General features: G+C 40.1%; 2 protein-coding genes and 1 non-coding gene across 3 annotated transcripts in view; 1 reads left to right on the top strand and 2 right to left on the bottom strand.

Moving 5' to 3' along the window:
- Positions 1-5669, top strand: part of MCMDC2 (minichromosome maintenance domain containing 2) — a 37271-nt gene extending 31602 nt beyond the window's left edge. The window contains exon 14 of the mRNA XM_006069530.4: positions 5208-5669. Coding sequence (XP_006069592.3) covers positions 5208-5374 — 167 coding nt within the window. The 3' untranslated portion in view covers positions 5375-5669. The remainder of the gene's footprint in view (positions 1-5207) is intronic.
- A 1882-nt stretch (positions 5670-7551) lies between these two features.
- Positions 7552-23969, bottom strand: part of PPP1R42 (protein phosphatase 1 regulatory subunit 42) — a 75633-nt gene continuing 59215 nt past the window's right edge. The window contains exons 10-13 of the mRNA XM_006069526.4: positions 11425-12440; positions 8225-8338; positions 7908-7976; positions 7552-7730 (exon numbers count right to left, since the gene is read on the bottom strand). The gene's annotated coding sequence lies outside the window, so the exon portion shown is untranslated. The remainder of the gene's footprint in view (positions 7731-7907; positions 7977-8224; positions 8339-11424; positions 12441-23969) is intronic.
- Positions 8047-8133, bottom strand: LOC112579283. Its single transcript, XR_003103778.1, has one exon. It is a non-coding gene; the product is annotated as a small nucleolar RNA SNORD87 (small nucleolar RNA).

Genomic DNA, 23969 nt, shown 5'->3' with positions numbered 1-23969 from the left:
GTATGATGCATGAAATGATTTTAAATTTATCTTCCTTTTAAATTATCATGCAACATGTAATTGTCAAGCAAATCCCCCACAGTGGAATTAGACACTAAGCCAAAAAAATATGATCAACTTGTATCACCACCTTTTCTGAATTACTAGTTATAATACTGTGACTATAGCATTTAATTATCTGAAATCAAAGGAACTTATTGTGGTTTTGCTAATAAAAATATAAAAAGAGCTGTTAAAGGTGAGAGTAAAGAGAATTATCCTTATAAAGTTCTTTTTGAATTATTCAGCTCAGTTCAGTCGCTCAGTCGTGTCCAACTCTTTGCGACCCCATGAACTGCAGCACTCCAGGCCTCCCTGTCCATCACCAACTCCTGGAGTTTACCCAAACTCATGTCCACCGAGTCAGTGATGCCATCCAACCATCTCATCCTCTGTCATCCCCTTCTCTTCCTGCCTTCAATCTTTCCCAGCATCAGAGTCTTTTCAAATGAGTCAGCTCTTCCCATCAGGTGGCCAAAGTATGGGAGTTTCAGCTTCAGCATCAGTCCTTCCAATGAATATCCAGGACTACTATCCTTTAGAATGGACTGGCTGGATCTCCTTGCAGTCCAAGGGCCTCTCAAGAGTCTTCTCCAACACCACAGTTCAAAAGCATCAATTCTTCGGCGCTCAGCTTTCTTTATAGTCCAACTCTCATATCCATACATGACCACTGGAAAAACCATAGCCTTGACTAGACAGACTTTTGTTGACAAACGAATGTCTCTGCTTTTTAATATGCTATCTAGGTTGGTCATAACTTTCCTTCCAAGGAGTAAGCATCTTTTAATTTCGTGGCTGCAATCACCACCTGCAGTGATTGTGGAGCCCCCCCAAAAAAGTCAGCCACTGTTTCCCCATCTATTTGCCATGAAGTGATGGGACCAGATGCCATGATCTTAGTTTTCTGAATGTTGAGCTTTAGGCCAACTTTTTCACTCTCCTCTTTCACTTTCATCAACAGGCTCTTTAGTTCCTCTTCACTTTCTGCCATAAGGGTGGTGTCATCTGCATATCTGAGGTTATTGATATTTCTCCCGGGAATCTTGATTCCAGCTTGTGCTTCACCCAGCCCAGTATTTCTCATGATGTACTCTGCATATAAGTTAAAGAAGCAGGGTGACAATATACAGCCTTGACACACTCCTTTTCCTATTTGGAACCAATCTGTTGTTCCATGTCCAGTTCTAACTGTTGCTTCCTGACCTGCATACAGGTTTCTCAAGAGGCAGGTCAGGTGGTCTGGTATTCCCATCTCTTGAAGAACTTTCCAGTTTATTGTGATCCACACAGTCAAAAGCTTTGGCGTAGTCAATAAAGCAGAAATAGATGTTTCTCTGGAACTCTCTGGCTTTTTCGATGATCCAGTGGATATTGGCAATTTGAATTATTATGAGACATTAATTTTGATGAGATACACCATCCTTCAAACATTGGTTCTGCTAACATAACAATAAAACAGCCAGTTATTTTACCAGGAAAATGGTTTTTATTCAGGAGCAGGAAAGAATTGCAATTCAGGACATCGCAAATCTGGTAAAGCAAATAAAAAGAAACTCTTCTATAGAGGAGAAAAACAGTTGGGAGAGTTGTAATAGAAAGTCCATTGGAGAGAACTGGGAGTTCCAAGTTTAGTGTCTTTTCATTGGCTACATTGTGAGTCTCTCTTTGGCAGAGCTGTTGCCAGGCAAGGAGAAAAATCTTTCAAATCTGGTGGTACTAGAGTAGTGTCGCTTCCTGATGGAGATGCAAAATCTGTTTCTTCCTGTTGGGATCTATATTGATGTTGAGAGGGACCTGTATGAGAGCTCCCCCTTTTGGTCTCCCAACTCCATTTTAGTGAGATTTTTACTCTATTTTCAGTTCCAGCCCTGGGCAATGAAGTATTAACACCGACTTTTCTGTGTGTATATATTTAGTGTTTTAATTTGCTTCAGATTCAATTTATAATAATTTTTCACAGACATCCATTAGAACTTTGTTCTTATCTAAATCAGGAATTCTTAACCTAGGATCCATGGATACTGAGAGAGTCCTTAGGGGCTTGTGAATCCCTAAGTTACATGTGAATTTGTATATGTATTTGCTTTCTACCTTCTTGCTTAGGAAGAAGAATCATTAAGTTTTATGGAGTATGTCTTAGAGTTTCATGACCCTCAGAAAATGTTAATTATCATCCTGAATTAAGAACTTCCCTGGTGGCTCAGACAGTTAAGAGTCTGCCAGCAATGCAGGAGACCTGGGTTCAATCCTTGGGTCAGGAAGATTCCCTGGAGAAAGAAATGGCAACCCACTCCAGTATTCTTGCCTGGGAAATCCCATGGACAAAGGAGCCTGGTGGGCTACGGGCCATGAGGTTGCAAAGAGTCAGACATGATCAAGCAACTAACACATTCACTCACCGAAAAAGAAAATCACTTGTTCCCAACCAGCAATAAATAAGGATATGTATTTTTATTTGTAATTTGCTTTATCTTTACACTCTTATTCTATATTTTAAAATATACTTGATAAAATTTAAGACATTATGTACTATGAAGAAAAAATGCTGCCAATTTTACTAAGACAAACTATCACCATCAAAATGTTAAGACAAAACTAGATTTCAGTAAGAATATAAAAATGTATGTTTTTGAATTTAGGAAATATGGTACTACAATGTTCAGGACTCCTGTCACTGAATATGGCTATTTTCACTTGATAACTATTTGTCAAGACTTTATTGAAGCATTTAAGAAAGCTTTTGTTTAGGGAAATAAAGCTATGTAAAGTTTTTCCTTTAGTTACTTTTTGTTTCCATAATGAGTGTCAGTTAGGTATATTCTTTTTTAAGTCTTAAGCAAAATGATGTTAGGAAGTCCATAAGTGTTAAAGATAGGAAAATAAGCCCTACTCAGGGATGTTTTTCTTGGATGAAAAAACCAATACCTGTGCTTGTGAACTGGATTTAGGAGTTGGGGCAGTGGGGAGAAGGAAGAATTAAAGAAAACTCTCAGGTTTCTGCCTTGAGCAATTGAGTGGATCATGTTGCCATTTACCAAGACTAGAAAGAAAGGCTTGGGTCCAGTTGTTGTTGCTGTTCCATCCCTAAGTCAAGTCTGACTCTTTGCAACCCCAGGGACTGTAGGATGCCAGGTTCCTCTGTCCTCCATTCTCTCTTGAAGTTTGCTCAGATTCATGTCCATTGAGTTGGTGATGCTATCTAACCATCTCATCCTCTGCTACCCCCTTCTCCTTTTGCCTTCAGTCTTTCCAAGCATCAGGGTCTTTTCCAATGAGTTGGCTCCTCATCAGGTGGCCAAAGTATTAGAGCTTCAGCAACAGTCCTTCCAATAAATATTCAGGGTTGATTTCCTTTAGGACTGACTGGTTTGATTTCCTTGCAGTCCAAGGGACTCTCCAGAGTCTTCTACAACACCACAATTTGAAAGCATCAATTATTTGGCGCTCAGCCTTCTTTATGATCCAGCTCTCACATCTGTACCTGACTACTGGAAAAACCATAGCTTCAACTATATGGACCTTTGTTGGCAAAGTGGTGTCTCTGTTTTTTAATATGCTGTCTAGGTATGTCACAGCTTTTTTTCCCAAAGAGCAAGCGTCTTTTAATTTCATGGCTGCAGTTACCATCTGCAGTAATTTTGGAGCCCAAGAAAATAGAATCAGTCACTGCTTCCACTTTTCCCCCTTCTATTTGTCAGGAAGTGATGGGACTGGATGCCATGTACTTAGTTTTTTGAATGCTGACTTTCAAGCCAGCTTTTTCATTCTCCTCATCAAGAGGCTCTTTAGTTCCTCTTTGCTTTCTGCCATTAATGGTATCATCTGCATATCTGAGGTTATTGATATTTATCCCGGAAATTTCGATTCCAGCTTGTGAATCTTCCAGCCCAGCATTTCACATAATGTACTCTGCATAGAAGTTAAATAAGCAAGATGACAATATACAGCCTTGTTGTACTCCTTTCCCAATTTTGCACCAGTCTGTTATTCCATGTCCAGTTCTAACTGTTGCTTCTCAACCTGCATACAGGTTTCTCAGGAGGCAGGTAAAGTGGTCTGGTATTCCCATGTTTTTAAGAATTTTTCAGTTTTTGTGATCCACACAAAGGCTTTAGCATAGTCAGTGAAGCAGAAATAGATGTTTTTTCTGGAACTCTTGCTTTTTTGATGATCCAGCGGATGTTGGCAATTTGATCTCTAGTTGCTCTACCTCTTCAGAACCCAGCTTGTTGGGTCAGGGGTGGAGAATCAAATTATAGGTACACGTTTAAGACATCCTAGAGAGATATCAATAGACAGATACAATAATCTGGGGTTTAGAAGAGAGTTTTAAACTAGAAATATAATTTAGGTATCATCAGTACAGAGATGGTACTCAAAGCCATGGAGTGGATGAAATCACTGAGAGAGAGACTATACAGAGAACCACAGGACTGCCTTTGAAGAATTCCAGTATTTAGAAAAGGAGTTGAGGGGGAGGAGCTAACTCATGAGACTGAGAAGCAGTTGTATTAGAGAAGTCAAGAAAAAAGTCTTTCAATAAAGGAGTAGAGTGGTCAACTGTATCATGTGTTGAGAATTTGAATAACATCAGATTTGGCATCTAGAGGTTGTGGATGGTCATGATTCTAGCTGTTTCAATGGAGTTGGGATTTGGGTGGGGTATGAAGTGAGGCTATGGAGAGAGCACACACAAACTTTGAGATGTTTGACTATGAAGATGAAGAGAGAAATAGAGTATTAGCTAGAGAAGGTTGTGTGGTCCAGGAAGGGATTTTTTTAAGATGGAAGATAATAGTTCATATGACGTGCAGTAGAAAGTAAACTAACGACACTATAGAAAGAAGCGTGAAGTCTTTAAAAAGGTGAGAGAGGATGGGATCTGGAACATGTGTGAAGGTAAAGGCCTCGGTCTGAGGGGAACAGAATGGAATATAATAGTCACTGTGGGGTAGGGGGGGAGATAAAGTGTGCTAGAAGAGAAACAGGTTTTTCAGGCAGTGCAACTGCCCATTTGAAGCTTCTTTATTTAAAGTGAAATCAATACCAATTATTGTTTTTCTGCCTAGCAACCTAATGCAGGCATAAACTTTTTTGTTGAAAGTATGCCTTCACATTTAGCATTTGAAGTATTTCTCATTTTTACTTTTTCCTTCTTCACTTAGGGGCCGCTGTATTTTGTGTTGCTCCAAATGCAGTGTTTCCATTTGAACAGTATAATGAAGAATATTTAGAGCAAAGGGATGTCTATCTGACTGAGTGCCAACAACAGCTCCAGCAGTTTATTGCTACATATGCACCTGGGACAGCTATTTTTGCTAGTGATGAATAGGCAGTGAGGAAACTTTTTTTTCTTCATTCCTTTTTAAGCAATGGAAAAAAGTGTGAATGATTTAAGTGATGCTTCAGGCAATCTTGTGTGTACATACATTAGAATGTACCTACATTGTGTAGGACACATTAGAATGTCATCTTAAAATATATTTCTTCAAATTGCTAATGGAATAAACACTAATCCAAATGTCAAAGCCAGCAGCAGAAATTTATGTTAGGAGAATTTTATTAAAAGAAAAAACTTCTAGTTAGCCTAGTATACCAGTGACCCACAGATTAAAATATGAAGAATGTTACAAACTAAGAAATGAAAAAAAAAAAGGTAAGTTTTGTGTTTTTGTGTAGTTCCCTCTATTTGTCTCAAGATGGCAGTAACACTTTAAATATTTACAAAGTTAAAACCATTTTTTTTTTTTAATTTGTGAACTTGACAAATTGATGGGTAAATAACAGCATTTATATAACCAAAAGCCTTCAATTTAAGAATTTTTCATGCTTTACTAGATATTGTCATGTCTATTACATTGTATTAGAAACCCTAATTTTAGGATAAGAAAAAGCTTTGGAAATTTTCCATTTTTAAACCAGGTTAAATGAAAAAAAAAAGTTACACTGGATTGAAGAGCAGTAATTGGCTCCTTAAACCCAGTTGCAAGATACCAAAATGCAAACAAACCAATTTTCAAACCCTGTCTTCATTTTTAGAGGGATGATATCTACTCTGAAAAGGTAGGGACATGATGAGAAAATATACTTATAAAATCCCCCAAACCTTTTCATTTTCCAAAGTTTTAGTAAAAGACTACTCACTAAAAGGAAAATGTCATCACAAAATTGCCACCTTATCAACCAAGACACTATCACACATCAGTTCTGTAGAAATGGGTACTTCATGGAGTTTAACCATGAAGGTAGACAGCTCTCGCACTCTCTAGAGGACTTGACTCATCATTTATTATTTTACTTCCTAGCCATTCATTCAGCTGTATTTATTGAATATCCACTAGTGCCAGAGACTATACAGTGTTTTCAGAAGGCAAGCTTCATCTTTTAAAAAAATGTGTATCACAAATTAAAGCCTTTACTTTGTGGTTTATGTATTTAGGTTTGTTTTTTGTTCCCTATGAGATGAAGGCAAAACACATTTCTTTATAAAACTAGGATCTATAAAATGGCATCCTCTTTACAATTAATTGTGAAGTGTTCAGATTCTGTTGATGAAAAGGACTAGTATCAAATACAGGTGAAAATGGTTTTCAAATGTCACCCCTGATGGGAAGGCATTATAAAGATATTGCTATACACTTTATACTGATTTACCAAACTGAAATTATAACCCTGATAAAAGCAAGGATTTTATGTACTGTGGGACACAACAGGGGAAAAGCAAGATTCAGCTAAATTTAAATCATCTTGGTAGGAATTAAGTTGTTTTCAAATTCGCATGCCCTGGACAGACTGGACTGTCACTACTTGCTTTAATTGACCATATTATTATGTATACTAGAATTAGGAAAAATTGCAATTTTCCTTAGATTAACTCCCAGATCTTTTTAATTCATAAACATAAAAGCAAACCAAGAATAAAAGTAAAATTTAAAAAAAATCTGTAGGTCACAGGTGAAACCTTTACTTGTAAGGCGTCATTTAAGGAGTTGAGAAAATTTCAACTAGTATACCCTTGAACACAGGTTTGAACTACATAAGTCCACCACAATACAGGGTGGGTTTTTTTTTTTTTCAATAGATACATACTATGCTATACAATCTACAGCTTATTGAACCAGAGGATGTGGAACCTTGGATACAAAGGGTGGACTATAAAGCTATACTTGATTGTTTGATGCTGAGATGTTTAGTTGGTACCTCTAAACCCCTTTGTTGTTCAAGGGTCAGCTGTGCTTGTTTTTCAGATACACAGAGATTCTGAATGTGGAGGCCCTCATAGTTATCTAGTACATAGTGATTAACCTCTGCAGAAACCCCCTAAGGCAAAAAGGGTGAGTGAGAACTGGATGTACTAAAAATGTCTCCCCAGCTGCCAGCCACCTGCCACTTCAAAAAGAATCACTATCCAGAGGAGCTGGTTACTGACAAGAATATACTATCCCTAAAGTACTTTAAAAACAAGTCTGACCAGTAACTATGAAAATGAAGCTATTTAAAGACCTGATATATTTTTAAGAGAACAGACTTTATTGCCCAGCAATTAAAATTATTCGAAGATGTACTTTTCTCCATAATTTATTGTGAGATGAACGTTAAATAAAATTTTAATTTTTGTCACTTGCTTTAATGCATGTCTTCTTGAACAACTCTTCATTTTTCCTTCGAAAACGTCATGTGCCACACCCCTGGGGAAAAATCAGAAACCAACAGTGAAAATCATTCCATACTCAAAACTTGAAAGTCATACACCTGACACACAAAGGCACCTTCAACAGGAAAGGAAATGGCCTCAGCTTTTTGGAGTTTATCAGATACTTTCAAACTGTCAACATGTGGCTGCAGGACAAATCGTAATCACTTACTTGAGGTAATGAAGAGTTTTTAAGCACCACTGCTAAGCACTTGAACATTCATTTGCAGGTACTTATCTGCTGAAAAGAACAGTTCACCCATTTTAATAAAAAACTGTATTAGATTTGAGTAATTCACATAATATATATTGCTGGCATCTCAGTCTTAAAGTTATTTCTTCAAAGATACCCTCAGCTGGGTAAACGGCAAAAAGTAATTTGTCATCACTGTGCCAGGTATTAAACATTTTGGTATTGTGCCTCAGGAACAATACCACAAACACATAAAAAAAAAAAAGCACACAACTTAACATTATAACTTTTGGTACCTTGTTACATGTGCAGCGGTCCTCCTTGTGTTTTCACAGCCATCTTCTGTGACAGGTTTTTGGAAAACATTTATCACAATGATCTTCATCTTCAACTCATAGGCACTGCTGCACCTAAAAATTAAATATATTTCATCGTGAATTGTCATTTGCACTTGTATCTGGCATCTTATATCTAGTATGGACAAGCAGGCTCTTTTCCCCATACTCATCAAGAACCATTTAAGAAAAAAAAGAAAAACTTACAATCTTTCTGACTCCCAATCAACTTTTAATAAAAACCACTAACAAGTGGAGTAATTTTCTGCTGTTTAACACATCTCTGAAGGGCTGGAAGAAGCACAAGCTGGAAGAAGCATCAAGATTGCCAGGAGAAATATCAATAACCTCAGATATGCAGATGACACCACCCTTAAGGCAGAAAGTGAAGAGGAACTAAAAAGCCTCTTAATGAAAGTGAAAGAGGAGAGTGAAAAAGTTGGCCTAAAGCTCAACATTCAGAAAACTAAGATCATGGCATCTGGTCCCATCACTTCATGGCAAACAGATGGGGCAACAGTGGAAACAGTGTCAGACTTTATTTTTGGGGGCTCCAGAATCACCGAAGATGGTGATTGCAGCCATGAAATTAAAAGATGCTTATTCCTTGGAAGGAAAGTTATGACCAACCTAGATAGCATATTAAAAAGCAGACATTCGTTGTCAACAAAAGTCTGTCTAGTCAAGGCTATGATTTCTCCAGTAGTCTTGATGCATGTGACAGTTGGACTGTGAAGAAAGCTGAGCGCCAAAGAATTGATGCTTTTGAGCTGTGGTGTTGGAGAAGACTCTTGAGAGTCCCTTGGACTGCAAGGAGATCCAACCAGTCCATTCTAAAGATCAGCCCTGGGATTTCTTTGGAAGGAATGATGCTAAAGCTGAAACTCCAGTACTTTGGCCACCTCATGCGAAGAGTTGACTCATTGGAAAAGACTCTGATGCTGGGAGGGATTGGGGGTAGGAGGAGAATGGGACGACAGAGGATGAGATGGCTGGATGTCATCACCGACTTGATGGACGTGGGTTTGGGTGAACTCCGGGAGTTGGTGATGGACAGGGAGGCCTGGCGTGCTGCAATTCATGGGGTCGCAAAGAGTCGGACACAACTGAGCGACTGAACTGAACTGAAAGGAACAAAAGAATGTGCTTGCTGCTTAATTATACTTTTTTTGGTAATCAAAACTAATAAGGCTCCCAGTAAGGCTCCCAGTTTAATACCTATAATGACTTGGGCATGTCTTGATCCCTTTGATTGGCTAGGCCCTAATAATTCCATAAATGATTTTTCCAAGCTGGAAATGGATTTATTAGCATAGGTAAAAATGATGGATGTATTTATGATGTTCTTTTACTGTGGCAGCACAGATTTTAAGACATGATGGTCCTAATGAGTACCTAACCATTGCTTTTCTGTCTCAGAGCTTGACATGGATGAGGTGAGCCAGGTTAAAGGTTAGATATATAAAAACACGTGTGCAGACGTCTAACTAAAAACATTATTATGGCAGCTCTAATATAATTTCAGAGCAGAGATACATGATGTTGACATCATTACTGGACACAGTCCTGTAGAATTAAGTCCCAAGTTGCCTGAAAGCATATTTATGTACTGCAAAGGGCACGGTCAGGGCCACAGATCATATCCCCTAGAACCCCAAGAGGATAAATCATTGAACCAGACAGCTACTGGAAATGATTTATGAGGACATAACAAATGCTGGGCCTTGCAAAACAATTTATCACTTTCAAGTCTTGAAATGCTGAGATATTTCACATAATATTAAGAACACAAACTACTGGTTATGAATATTTTCAACTTGGAAAACTTCAGTTTAATATATGATTCATAACATTTCTGACAACTACATACAAGTTCTATTTAAGGCCTGAACCAACCAACACTTAGGGATATGTATGTATAAAACTGCTATCCACTCTACTCCCCTCAAAGAAACCCAAGTTTAGACACAAAATCCCAGATGATGGGCACCTCAGGAGAGAAGGAATAGGAGAGGGAAGCAAATGGATGTTATGGTATCAATAATATTCCAGTTCTTAAATGGATCACTGGACTCTTGTGTGTTTATTATGCTTGTGTGTGTTAGTTGCTTGGTCGTGTTCAACTGTTCACGACCCCATGTACTGTAAGCCGCCTGGCTCCTCTGTCCATAGAATTTTCCAGAGAAGAATACTGGAGTGGGTTGCCATATTTTACTCCATGGGATCTTCCCGACCAAGGGATTCTTTACCACTGCGCCACCTGGGAAGCCTTAATTATTCTTAAGGACTTATATAAATTATCAAAATTTTAATCAAACGGTTATTTTGTAAAGTTTTAAAAAATTCCAACACTTAGCAATGAAAATAGGGTTCCAGTCACCATGCCTTAAAAAGAATGACTGAAATGCCAAATATAAGTTACTTCAAGCCATCACATTTGCCCTGGTGAAAGTTAACTAACTGTTGGGATTATTTGAGATGAAAAAACGTGCATTTCAAATCGGGGGGAGAGAAAAAACCAAAACACCTGACTATAGTAAGTCTCATCGACGAGTACTTATAACTGTGCTTTTAAACAGACAAAAGGTCTTCCAGCTCTTGACCAGTTTCTTCTGTATCAAGCAAGTTCAGAATACACATCTCTACGTAAATCCAATCATCTAAGGCTACAGCCGGCATTTATAGCCTAAGGGTCTTCTAATCCCTAGGGATTGTTCTGCAACTTCAGTGCCACGTCTCTAGAGCCTATTTACAAAGGAGGATCCAGGAACAAATGCCTACAGCGCGCCACTGCGCAGTGCCCAGAACTCACTGTTAGCAGGTTAACCGTGCGCGTTAAAAAGTTTTAAAAACAACCAAAAAATCCAGCCAAGTCAAGACTGCCTTAAGATTTAAGAGGTAATCCCTTCCCCCTTTACAGAACGTTTCCTTAGAAAAGGTAAACGAGCGCACAATTAAGGGGCCCCGAAGCCGAAAGGCTGCACACAAAGGTTTACTTGGGATACAAAAGGGCTCCGGTCGAGGCCTGGGCTGGGCGCGAGGCCACCCGCCTCGGAACCCACAGAATGGCAAAAGGCCCTTCGTTAGTATGAGCTGAGAACAGTCGAAACCGGCTTTTAGTAACAAGGGTCGGCTAAAACTCACAGGTAACGGTTACTCACAAAATGCGATTGAGCAGAAGGCACGGAGGAGAGCTCGAGGCGGCGTCAACCGGGTGGGGGAGGGGAAGGTGGCCTTCTGGGATGACTTGGAGGCCTAGGCCGCGCCGACCGCTGGGCTGTGCCCGGCAATGAACGGAGGCCACCGGGATGGGGGAGCCCCGGGGCGGGACGCACAAGGCGGAGTGGCCCGAGGCGGACTTATAGACTCTGGCACAGAGTCGGGTTCCCGGGAGAAATAGAAAATGATCTAACTCCGCGGGGACTTCCCCCGCCCCCCCTCGAAGAGCCGGGAGACGTGTCCGCGGGCGTTGCCGCCACGCCCGTAAGGCAGACGGAGCCTCAAAACCCGTCCTTCTCCCGCGGCCAAGCGGAAAAGAAAGCGCCGCGGCCCGGATTGGCGCTCGGACGCTCCAGGCCTGGCCCCGCCCCTTCCGGGCCTGGGCCCCGCCCCTCAGCCGGCGCGTGTATGCGGTGCGGCAGTTTACACCGAGAGCTGAGGGGACTTTTGGGATTTCCGCATTGGCCTTTAGGGCTGCTGAGGACCTCATTGTGAGCTGGTCTGTAGACTATGTAAGTGATTAGTCTACCAGTTTGTAATGGATCCAAGCAACCAGAAAATGCTAAAGAAAAGAAAGTTCCTCCCATTCCTGGTTTTCATTTGCTTGGTCTTTTACTTCCTCAGGTAGTTCAGTACTTAGAAAAGTGGTATTGGAAACCCCTATATAGAGTAAGAGTACCCAGAATCGACCCGTTAACACTCACAGAAGAACTTGTTACCAGAAAAAAAGAAGCTGTATAGTCCTTTATATTATGACAATAGTTATTGTTGCTAATTTTATTGATAATAATAGTAGAGGGTGAAGAAAAAGCATTTATAAAACACTTGCCTTGTTTATAAACTTACCATTCGTTAGTTTTCGTGGTTTGCGTTTTGTTAAGGCTTGTTTTTCTCAAGTCTGTTATATCTTGAATCTTGACTGTATAGCTCTAGGCTTTGGTAGAGACAGGCTGATGATCTTGTCAGAAAGAATGCACATGAAAACATATAATTAAACAATAATCAGTAAAAGACATATCATCTCTCCTTTGAAAACTGGAAGTTGATAACATATTTTACATCGTTTAAGATATCAAGATGGAGTAACTATGGTGTCAGGCATTCAGAATTGAGCCTGGTAGACATAGTTGGGTGTGGTTTCAGACATATTTCTGCATCAGAGAGAAATTGAATTTTCTGAACTGTGTCAAACTCAGGACACCACCAGCCGGTTTCAAAATAATAATGTATTAGCAGCTGCTAGCTACAACTTTATAGTTTCAAAGGTTACCCCCTATCTTTCTCAGCTATGTATCATTTCTGTCCCAAAGCAATCTTTGTTTATCAAGCACCCTTCAGTTCAGTTCAGTTCAGTCGCTCAGTTGTGTCCAACTCTTTGCAACCCCTTGAATTGCAGCATGCCAGGCCTCCCTGTCCGTCACCAACTCCCGGAGTTCACTCAAACTCACGTCCATGGAGTTGGTGATGCCATCCAGCCATCTCATCCTCTGTCGTCCCATTCTCCTCCTGCCCCCAATCCCTCCCAGCATCAGAGTCTTTTCCAATAAGTCAACTCTTCGCATGAGGTGGCCAAAGTACTGGAGTTTCAGCTTTAGCATCATTCCTTCCAAAGAAATCCCAGGGCTGATCTTTAGAATGGACTGGTTGGATCTCCTTGCAGTCCAAGGGACTCTCAAGAGTCTTCTCCAACATCACAGTTCAAAAGCATCAATTCTTCAGCACTCAGCTTTCTTCACAGTCCAACTCTCACAGCCGTACATGACCACTGGAAATACCATCGTCTTGACTAGATGGACCTTTGTTGGCAAAGTAATATCTCTAGTAATACGCTATCTAGGTTGCCAACAAAGGTCTGTCTAGTCAAGGCTATGGTTTTTCCTGTAGTCATGTATGGATGTGAGAGTTGGACTGTGAAGAAAGCTGAGCGCTGAAGAATTGATGCTTTTGAACTGTGATGTTGGAGAAGACTCTTGAGAGTCCCTTGGACTGCAAAGAGATCCAACCAGTCCATTCTAAAGGAGATAAGTCCTGGGTGTTCTTTGGAAGGAATGATGCTAAAGCTGAAACTCCAGTACTTTGGCCACCTCATGCGAAGAGTTGACTCATTGGAAAAGACTCTGATGCTGGGAGGGATTGGGGGTAGGAGGAGAATGGGACGACAGAGGATGAGATGGCTGGATGGCATCACCGACTTGCTGGACATGAGTTTGAGTGAACTCTGGGAGTTGGTGATGGACAGGGAGGCCTGGGGTGCTGCAATTCATGGGGTCGCAAAGAATCGGACATGACTGAGCGACTGAACTGAACTGAACTGAACTGTACTGAACTAGGTTGGTCATAACTTTCCTTCCAAGGAGGAAGCGTCTTTTAATTTCATGGCTGCAATCACCATCTGCAGTGATTTTGGAGCCCCAAAAAATAGTCTGACACTGTTTCCACTGTTTCTCCATCTATTTCCCATGAAGTGATGGAACCACATGCCATGATCTTAGTTTTCTGAATGTTGAGCTTTAGGCCAACTTTTTCACTCTCCTCTTTCACTTTCATCAACAGGCTCTTTAGTTCCTCTTCACTTTCTTCTATAAGGGTGGTGTCATCAGCATATCTGAGATTATTGATATTTCTCCCGGGAATCTTGATTCCAGTTTGTGCTTCCTCCAGCCCAGTGTTTCTCATGATGTACTCTGCATAGAAGTTAAATAAGCAGGGTGACAATATACAGCCCTGATGCACTCCTTTTCCTATTTGGAACCAGTCTGTTGTTCCATGTCCAGTTCTAACTGTTGCTTCCTGACCTGCATACAGGTTTCTCAAGAGGCAAGTCAGGTGGTCTGCTATTCCCATCTCTTTCAGAATTTTCCACAGTTTATTGTGATCCACACAGTCAAAGGCTTTGGCAGTCAATAAAGCAGAAATAGATGTTTTTCTGGAACTCTCTTGCTTTTTTGATGATCCATCGGATGTTGGCAAGCACCCTTACTTCTTGCCAACTCCAGTCCTAATTATTGACAATTTATGTAATCTATGTGGCTTATGTAATTTATAATTTATGTAATTTATGTGGTTTTCTGCCTTTATGAGCTTCCCCCACCTTGCAGTGTGGCAGAACATAATTCAGGTGCTTCTTGGAGCTCTATCTCCCCAGGCTGCAGTCCCAACACACCAAAAATGAACACCTCTTTATTGCTGCCAGATCTCTGTTCTTGGAATTCTTGGGTAACAAATCCTAAAAAATTGATACAAAATCCAGGGCAGGATATGTTTGCCTCAAAGAAGCATGGTGTGAGAATCTAAACCTGGCAAAACAAATTGTGATTGTGTGACGTTGCTTCAGTCATGTCTGACTCTTTGTGACCCTATGGACAGTAGCCCACCAGACTCCTCTGTTCATGGGATTCTCCAGGCAAGAATATTGGAGTGGGTTGCCATGCCGTCCTCCAGGGGATCTTCCTGACCCAGGGATCGAACCTGTGTCTCTTAAGTCTCCAGCATTGGCAGGCAGGTTCTTTAGTGCCACTTGGGAAGCCCTGTGAATATTCTTAATCTCATTGAACTATACACTTAAAAATTGTTAAAATGTAAGTTTATGTTATGTATATTTTATAACAATACAACTAAAATTTAAAAAATATTTTAGAGGAAAAAATTTCTGCACTTCACATGACTCACCTCACCTTTTGTTTCCCCTCTCTTGCTGCACACAAATCACCCTGCCCAACTCTTAGTTTTTAGAACGTGGCAAACAACTTTCACATCTCAAGGCGTTTGCCCTTGCCTGGAATTCTCTTATCCCAGTTTTTTGAGTGACTAACTACTTTCTTTCATCTTAGCTTCTAGGTCAATTTTTCAGTGAGGCCATACTTGCCCTTCCTATCTAAAGTGTGGTGGTGGTGGTGGTGGTGGTGATTTAGTCACTAAGTTGTGTCTAACTCTGGCAGCCCCATGGACTGCAGCCTGCCATGCTCTATCCATGGGATTTCCCAGGCAAGAATACTGGAGTAAGTTGCCATTTCCTTCTTCAGGGATCTTCCCAAACCAGGGATTGAACCCAGGTCTCCTGCAGTGCTGGTAGAGAATCCACATGCAATGCAGAAGACCCCGTTTTGATTCCTCGGTTGGGAAGATGCACTGGAGAAGGAATAGACTACCCACTCCAGTATTCTTGGGCTTCCCTGGTGGCTCGGCTAGTAAAGAATCCACCTGCAATGCGGGAGACCTGGGTTCAATCCCCGGGTTGGGAAGATCCCCTGCCCTGGAGAAGGGAATGGCTATCCACTCCAGTATTCTGGCCTGGAGAATTTCATGGGCTATATAGTCCATGGGGTCGAAAAGAGTCAGAAGCAACTGAGCAGCTTTCACTCACTCACTTCTACAGTGCAAGAGATGTCCTTCACTGCAAGTGGATTCTTTACTGACTGAGCCACTTATTTAAAGTGGGTCCACTGTAAAACATATCCTTTTTTGTTTCCTTCATAATCTGTAGTTACATTAAAAAAAAAAAAAGAAATTCTGTACTTTTGCTGCCCTCACTGAAATATACATTCTGTGAGAGGAAACATCTAGTCTGTTTTGCTGACCATTTTATTCCTAGTACCTAATATAGTCTCCAGCATTTAATAAATAGCTATTGATTGAATAAATAAATGGATCTGTATTTGCTGATTTGGAAATTATTTCAAGATATGTTAAAATTTAAAAGCTATTTTTAAATATTTATTTTATTTTCCTAAATAAAAAGAACATGCATTTATTTGACTATAGATTTTTTGAGAGGCTCAGAAGGAATGTTGGCAATGTATGTCTCTAGTTGGTTTTGGAGGGAAAGTGATATTTTAATTTTTTTTTTGTATGCCGTTCACTACTGTTTGGATATTTACTGTGTGTATGCAATTTTATAATTAAAGTAAGTTGAAAAATTATTAAAATAGTACATTTTCTCTTCTGACTGCAAAAATATACCATTTCTATTTGCCTCCTTTCTATTTGAAGATTTGCCCCCTTTCTGTTTGAAGATTTGCCCCCTTCAGCCATCATTCCCTTATTAACATCATGACAAGTGTTCAGTATTCTCCAGCAAGGAGCACCATCTTAGGCGTTGCCAGTCTCTAGGTTGCTGAAGTGAGTTAACGCTGCCAGTTGCAAATACAACTAAAACCACTTCAAAGGGAAAGTTTCATGGTTTATATGATATGTGTGTGCACGTGTGTTCAGTTGTGTCCGAATCTTTGCAACCCCATGGACTGTAGCCTGCCAAACTCCTCTGTCCATGGAGTTTTCCAGGCAAGAATACTGTAATGAGTTGCCATTTCCTCCTCCAGGGGTCTTCCTGATCTAGGAATTGAATCCACATCTCTTGAGTCTCCTGCATTGGCATGTGGATTCTTTACCACTGTGCCACCTGGGAAGCCCTAAATATAACGGTTTATCCAAATGTAACTTTTTAAAAAATAGCTATTTTTTGACAGTATAACTTGGATTATCTTAGAAAGTTTACATTTGGTAGACATATATGTGGATTCAGGGCATACAGGGTATTATTTCCTTAGAAGCTGTCAGAATCTATCGTCTGCACTTCCACATGTAAATCTCATTAGTAAATTAATACATTTGGCCTTCAGTCCTTTTTCATATTAGTGAATGACTCGGAGAACCTGGTTCCCCTCGATGTTTGCAGCAGAAAATGAGGTTGGAACTGGAAGGAAGTGGCTATAATAACCATATGCTTGTGCTTTCCCTGGCTCAATGGTAAGCATGTCAAAATAGAGTTAAGCAAGAGAAATGTAAATGACCCTAGTCATAACTGCATGACTTTCATATATATGATCCTTTTACCTCCGGCAAGATTATTTTTAAACATAATATTGACATTAAGATAATCATAGCATTTATACCTCTCGTCAAGGTTAAAGTTCTAAATCTGTGAAAAATACATTAAATTGTCAGAAAATAGGGCACTGATCTGAATGAAAGTTGATTCTTAAACACTTGAAGTACATGAACTTTACTGAGATAATTTCAGTGAAAATTACCTAAATTACTTACGATTTTTGCCCGGATCTAAAATAATGAGTGGCTTTAATTGTCAGTGTGAGACTCTAGGGTTTTCCTTTTCTGTTTAAAAATTTAACTTTTATGTAAGGCTTGCAAACAACTACTTCAATCCTATGACAAATTTTGAATGTAATGGAATTAAAATTTAAATTATTCAAGCTGACCAATGGGACCTGAGGGGAAGTCTGCTAGGGGAATTCAGGGAAAGTTTTGTTCTTTGATGAAAAGGCACATGTGGGAAGAAGCAGCTTTTATCCCTTACATATGATCACCATCGATCATTGGTGAAAGAATTCCTGGCATCGCCGCAGCTCTTGTTAAATGAGGGGAGCTTCCGTTGATGGCAAAATGGGAAGAGAAGGAACCAAGCAACTTAAAAATAGTCAGCAAGTTAAGCAGCCAGGAAGCCTCTCCAGCTTCTTATGTGAAATAATATACTTTCCTTACTGTTTAAACAAAAATTATTTGAGAATGACTACATAGAGAGTAGAGAATGTGGAAGTAATTGAAAAATTCAAACTAAGGTTAAAGTATGATGTTATTGTACCTCTGTGATGATCTAATATGAATTATGTCCTGAAATTAACACCCCGTTAAACGTAAATACAGTGGAAATTCTGAATGTTTTTTCCTATGATGTCTCCTTGTACTTAGGCATGGGTTTCTCTATGTCTGCTGGTTTTTGGTAAATAAGAGCTCAAAACAACAACAAAAGAGTAAAACCCAACTCCCCCCAAACAAAACCCTTATCTGTAGCATTTTCAGATATCCATGCTGTTAACTGGGCCTCCCTGGTGCCACAGCAGTAAAGAATCCACCTGCAACGCAGAAGACGTGAGTTTGATCCCTGGGTGGGGAAGATCCCCTGGAGAAGGAAGTGGCAACCCACTCCAATATTCTTGCCTGAAAAATCCTATGGACAGAGGAGCGTGGCGGGCTACAGCCCATGGGGTCATGAAGGAGTCAGACACGACTTAGCAACTAAATGACGAAAATAACAATGCTGTTAATATATCATGGTGATTTCAAGCTACTAACAACTGGCTCACAAGATACCTGAATACTTGAATACTTAACAACTAGCTTTCCTAACATACCATTGTCTCTAGAGGCTGAACTGCCAGGTTTAAGGATCAAAGGATAAATTCATCTTCATACTTAACAGTCAATTGCTTTCCAAATAGTTGCTCTATACCCTTGTCAAAACTTGCTGTTTTCAGAATTTAAACAATTTTGTCAATATGATAAATATGAAATGGTGTTAACTGTTATTTTAATTTGCACTTGCTATGAGGTTGAAAAGATAATTTTATAAATGTTTTGTTTTTCCCTTTTTTTTTCACATTTTTAATCATTTGGGTTTTCTTTTCTGTAAATCATAGCCTTCACAGCTTTGCCCAGTTTTTTTACTGAAGTATCTGTAATTTAAAAAATTTAATTTATGGGATTTCTTTCTATATTCTGGATACTAATCTTTTGTCAGTTAATAGTCACATGCACTGCCAATAACTTTTCTCAGTCTGTTTTATTTTTTAGTTGTAGTTATGGGGTTTTATGTTGTTTGGAAATTTGTACTTTTCTTTCTGCTTATGAATAGCTCCTTGATACCCAATACCGCTGCATTTCCATGCAAGATTTATGGCTACCCTTAAATCCAAATCCTTTAATGTACATTTCAAAGCCTTCCTTCATTTAAAAATTGGGAATAATATAACTTATTCCTAAGATTTTTGTGAGGAATAAATGTGATAATATATGTGAAATACCCATCCTTCTTCCCCAGGCACTTTCTTTCAAAGCAGCACATTCTTTTCACTTGGTATTTCCTATAACTAGAATGCTCTTCTTGTCCCTCTTTGCCTTCTCAGGAAGGCTTCCTTGATTTCTTAAGACTGGGTCAGGTTCTTTGTTACCATCCCCAGCCTTCTTCCCTGATAATGAAACCCTGATTTTGTTTGTGTTATGTGCCTGGTTCTAGGGCTAAGCCTCTTGTTTCAATCTGTTTGCTTGCTTCCCAGCCTCCTTTTATCTGTTTCTATATGTCAGAGGATGAAAGGCTAAGTATTACATAGCATTCCAAAACTCTTCAGCAGCTTAGATTCTGGATGTGAATTAGATCCTACCAATGAAACACATTTGTGTAAAACCCAGATTCTAAATTGAGCTACACGAGGAGAAAAGCAAGCTGTGAGACATCCATTGTGCTGGCCTTTACACAGCAAAGTCTGTGCGCTTCTGGAGTCAGCTTCCGCTGGGCAGGCAGAGTCCAGGTTGTGGCAGAAGGTTCAGCTGCTTTGGCAGCCAAGTTCCATGGAATGACTTAGGAAATTGTTCCTAGAAATCCAGCTCAAGTTGGTTTCATCCCAGTGATGAAAGTCACTAATTCCTTGTAAGAAGTCTGACTGTTTTTAACTGAGCAAGAGCAGACCATTCCAAACCCAGACTGATAGATACACCTCCCTTACACCTAGGGGCGACCTTGTAACCCACTTCTGGCAAAGGAGAAATATGTAGAAGCTTTGGCCCTTGATAAATTTACAAAGTCATCTTACCAGCCCTGGACCTCCTGCTTGTAGATTTCTTTTACAGGAGAGAATAAAGCCCTAATTTATTGAAGCCAGTATGGTTCAGACTTTCTAATTAGCAGCTGAATGCAATTCCTAACTGATATGACAAGCAGTGAACAATGCATGCCATAGTATTAAGAAAATATTTGTGGACCAACTGATGATTGATGAACAAAAGCACTGAAGCATGAAACGGCTGTGTGTGTGTGTGTGTGTGTGTGTGTTTACTATAACCTGAAGTATAAAATGGGTGGGCTTCTCAGGTGGCTCGGTGGTAAAGGACCCGCCTGCCAATGCAGGAGACACAGAGATGACGATTGATCCTTAAGTTGGGAAGATCACCTGGAGTAGGAAATGGCAACTCACTCCAATATTCTTGCCTGGAGAATCCCATGGACAGCGGGGAGCCTGGCAGGCTACAGTCTATGGGGTCACAAAGAGTCGGACATGATTGAGCACACAGGCACACACACACACAAAGTGTAAAATAGGCAGTCGTAGAGGACTGTAGGCAGTGATATAGACAGAGGTTTCATAACCCAAGTTAAGGGGTTAGACCTGCTCTTACACAATGAGGAACCATTGAATGGATTTGATCAAGTACATTACATCCTCAGGTTTGCACTTTTGGTAGGTTACTTGAGTGCAGCCAGTACAGAAGACAGGGGAAACTTTTAAGTATACGATGATGAGACAAAAGATGATGAATACCTACAATAATAATTGTTATATATTTTTACGACTGTGTATCATTAGGCAAATTCTTTAATGTAGAATTGCTAAGTCAGGATATGTACACTTAACATATTGAGAGAGAGATGGTGAAACTGTTTAAAAAGCTTGCAGCCATGAAATTAAAAGATGCTTACTCCTTGGAAGAAAAGTTATGACCAACCTAGATAGCATATTGAAAAGCAGAGACATTACTTTGCCAACAAAGGTCCGTCTAGTCAAGGCTATGGTTTTTCCTGTGGTCATGTATGGATGTGAGAGTTGGACTGTGAAGAAGGCTGAGCGCTGAAGAATTGATGCTTTTGAACGGTGTTGGAGAAGACTCTTGAGAGTCCCTTGGACTGCAAGGTGATCCAACCAGTCCATTCTGAAGGAGATCAGCCCTGGGATTTCTTTGGAAGGAATGATGCTAAAGCTGAAACTCCAGTACTTTGGCCACCTCATGTTAAGAGTTGACTCACTGGAAAAGACTCTGATGCTGGGAGGGATTGGGGGCAGGAGGAGAAAGGGATGACAGAGGATGAGATGGCTGGATGGCATCACTGACTTGATGGACGTGAATTTGAGTGAACTCCGGGAGTGATGGACAGGGAGGCCTGGGGTGCTGCAATTCATGGGGTCGCAGAGAGTCGGACTCGACTGAGCGACTGAACTGAACTGATACTCCAACAGGGCTATAATCATCATTTCCCCACCCTCACTAAAAATGGGTATTCTACTTTATGTCATTCTTTTTTGGTCACATTTCTCCATTTAATTTAACCTGGGAGAGAAAAGGCAGGAGGATAAAAATGACAAAGATTAATTTTCATCAAAAACATAAATACTCAAGCATTATGGTTAAAACAAGTTAACTCTAGTATACCAGTAAAATTAATCATCATCACTTACACATTCTCCCTCCCAGTTTTATTGAGATATAATTGACATATAACACTGTATAAGTTTAAGAGGTATTACATAATGATATATATCAAAATGATTCCCACAAGTTTAGTTAACATCACCTCACATAATTATAATTTTTTTTCTTGTGTTAAGAATTTTTAAGATCTACTCTCTTAGCAACTTTCAAATATACAATACAGATATTACTATATTTACCATACTGTGTATTACATCCCCCAGGACTTACTTTGTAATTGGATAGTTTATAGCATTCAGATAGGTGAAATATTTTATTTCATTGCTTTTTAAAATTTACATTTCTTATCTTAGGTGAGTTTGTGTGTCTTTTCATAAAGATACTGGGTGTTTGGTTTCTTTTTATGAAGTTTGTACTTATATCATTTGCGGCATTTTTCTGAGTAGCTGGTCTTTTTAAATCTGAGAGCTGCATTATATAAAGGAAATTACTAGCGTGGATATCATGTGTTGTGGCTTTTTTCCCAAGTTTTTTTTTTTTTTTTCAGTATCTTTACCTTATGTTTTTTCTTTTGTTTTATGAATTTTACATAGTCAAAATTACCGAGCTTTTCTTTCGTGGCTTCTTGGTTTTTATTTATTCATTTATTTAAAAATTTATTTTTGGCTGTGCTGCATCTTTGTTGCTGCACTTTGGCTTTCTCTAGTTGCAGAAAGCGGGAGTTACGCTCTAGTTGTGGTTCGCCGGCTTCTCATTGCAGTGGTTTCTCTTGTGGGTCACAGGCTCTACGGCACTTGGGCTTCAGTAGTTGTGGCACGCGGGCTTAGCTGCTCCACGGGATGTAGGATCTTCCCAGATCCGGGATCGAGCCCACGTCTCCTGCACTGGCAGGTGCATTCTTTGCCACTGGACCACTAGGGAAGTCCAGCTTCTTGGGTTTTTGTGTCACGCTTCACCTTATCATCTTTAACCCTTTTTCTAACATCTAACCAGCCAGAAACGACAATCCTGACTTGCTTTGAGCTGCCTGTGTGTACTTGCTTAGCTATTGCTGTGCTGTGATTAGTCACTCAGTCATGTCCAACTGTTTGTGATCCCATGGACTGTAGCTGGCCAGGCACCTCTGTCCTTGGGATTCTCCAGGCAAGAATACTGGAGTGGATTGCCATGCCCTCCTCCAGGGGATCTTCCCAACCCAGGGATTGAACCCAGGTCTCCCGCATTGCAGGCAGATTCTTTACTGTCTGAGCCACCAGGGAAGCTCAAGAGTACTGGAGTGAGTAGCCTATCCCTTCTTCAGGGGATTTTCCCAACCCACGAATTGAACCGGGCTCTCCTGCATTGCAGGCAGATTCTTTACCAGCTGAGCTACCAGGGAATTATTTCACATCGACTGTGAGCTGAGGGGAAGAGGAGAAAAGGCAAGGGGCAGTTTGTTGAGGGCAAACACTAAGCCTGGTGCTTACTGCAGTGATGGATTGATCTTAGCTGGAAGTCAGGTTCATTTCAAGGCAGTCTCTCCTGTGTGTCCCAGAACACCACACCTGTAGCCTGACTGAACACGGGTGGACCAGGCCTCCTCCTTCTGAGAGGAGGATCTGGAAATAGCTTCCTGCTTCTCACCTCTCTCCCCTCTCTTGACTCTCCTGTCTCTGCCATTGCTGTTGTTATTCAGTTGCAAAATTGTGTCCGAGTCTTTGTGACTTCATGGACTGTAGCACATCTCTGCTGTTGAACCCCACTTTTTTCACTTGCTATTATTGCCCAGTTTCAGGAGGGCTCTGGTCTAGGGGCTTACTGTCAGCAAGAGGTACAGGTACACAGTAAGGACAGTTTTGCATGGGCCTTTGAAAAATATAAACTTAATTTAAAAATTTTGACATGCAAGACATACTTATATAGATAAGTATGTAAAGCATTTAGGTGCCTTATAATAGCACACATTTAAAGGTTGTAAATTAAGTGACTTCAGAACTTATTTGAAAATAAGAACATCTAAAATCAGTTCTTATTTAGACCTCACATTGTTTTAAAAGGCCCCCAGTTTTTAATGGCCATAAAAACAGAGACAAGTGATTTAAGTTCATCCCCAGACCTCCCCATGGACATACTTCTTGGTCCTGAGAGGGCAGGAATGCATGCGTTTCTTCAGTAACATTCATGTGTACAGGAAATGACTATTGACATAATCTTTAAGCCTAATAGTTAAGATTATTCTTCAGTTTATAATTTAAAAGCTTCTGACAGCTCTGTGCTGTGGTATAATTTATAA

Source organism: Bubalus bubalis, chromosome 15 (genome assembly GCF_019923935.1).
Source record: "Bubalus bubalis isolate 160015118507 breed Murrah chromosome 15, NDDB_SH_1, whole genome shotgun sequence".
NCBI lineage: Eukaryota > Metazoa > Chordata > Mammalia > Artiodactyla > Bovidae > Bubalus > Bubalus bubalis.
This window is presented reverse-complemented; position numbering and strand designations above follow the sequence as displayed.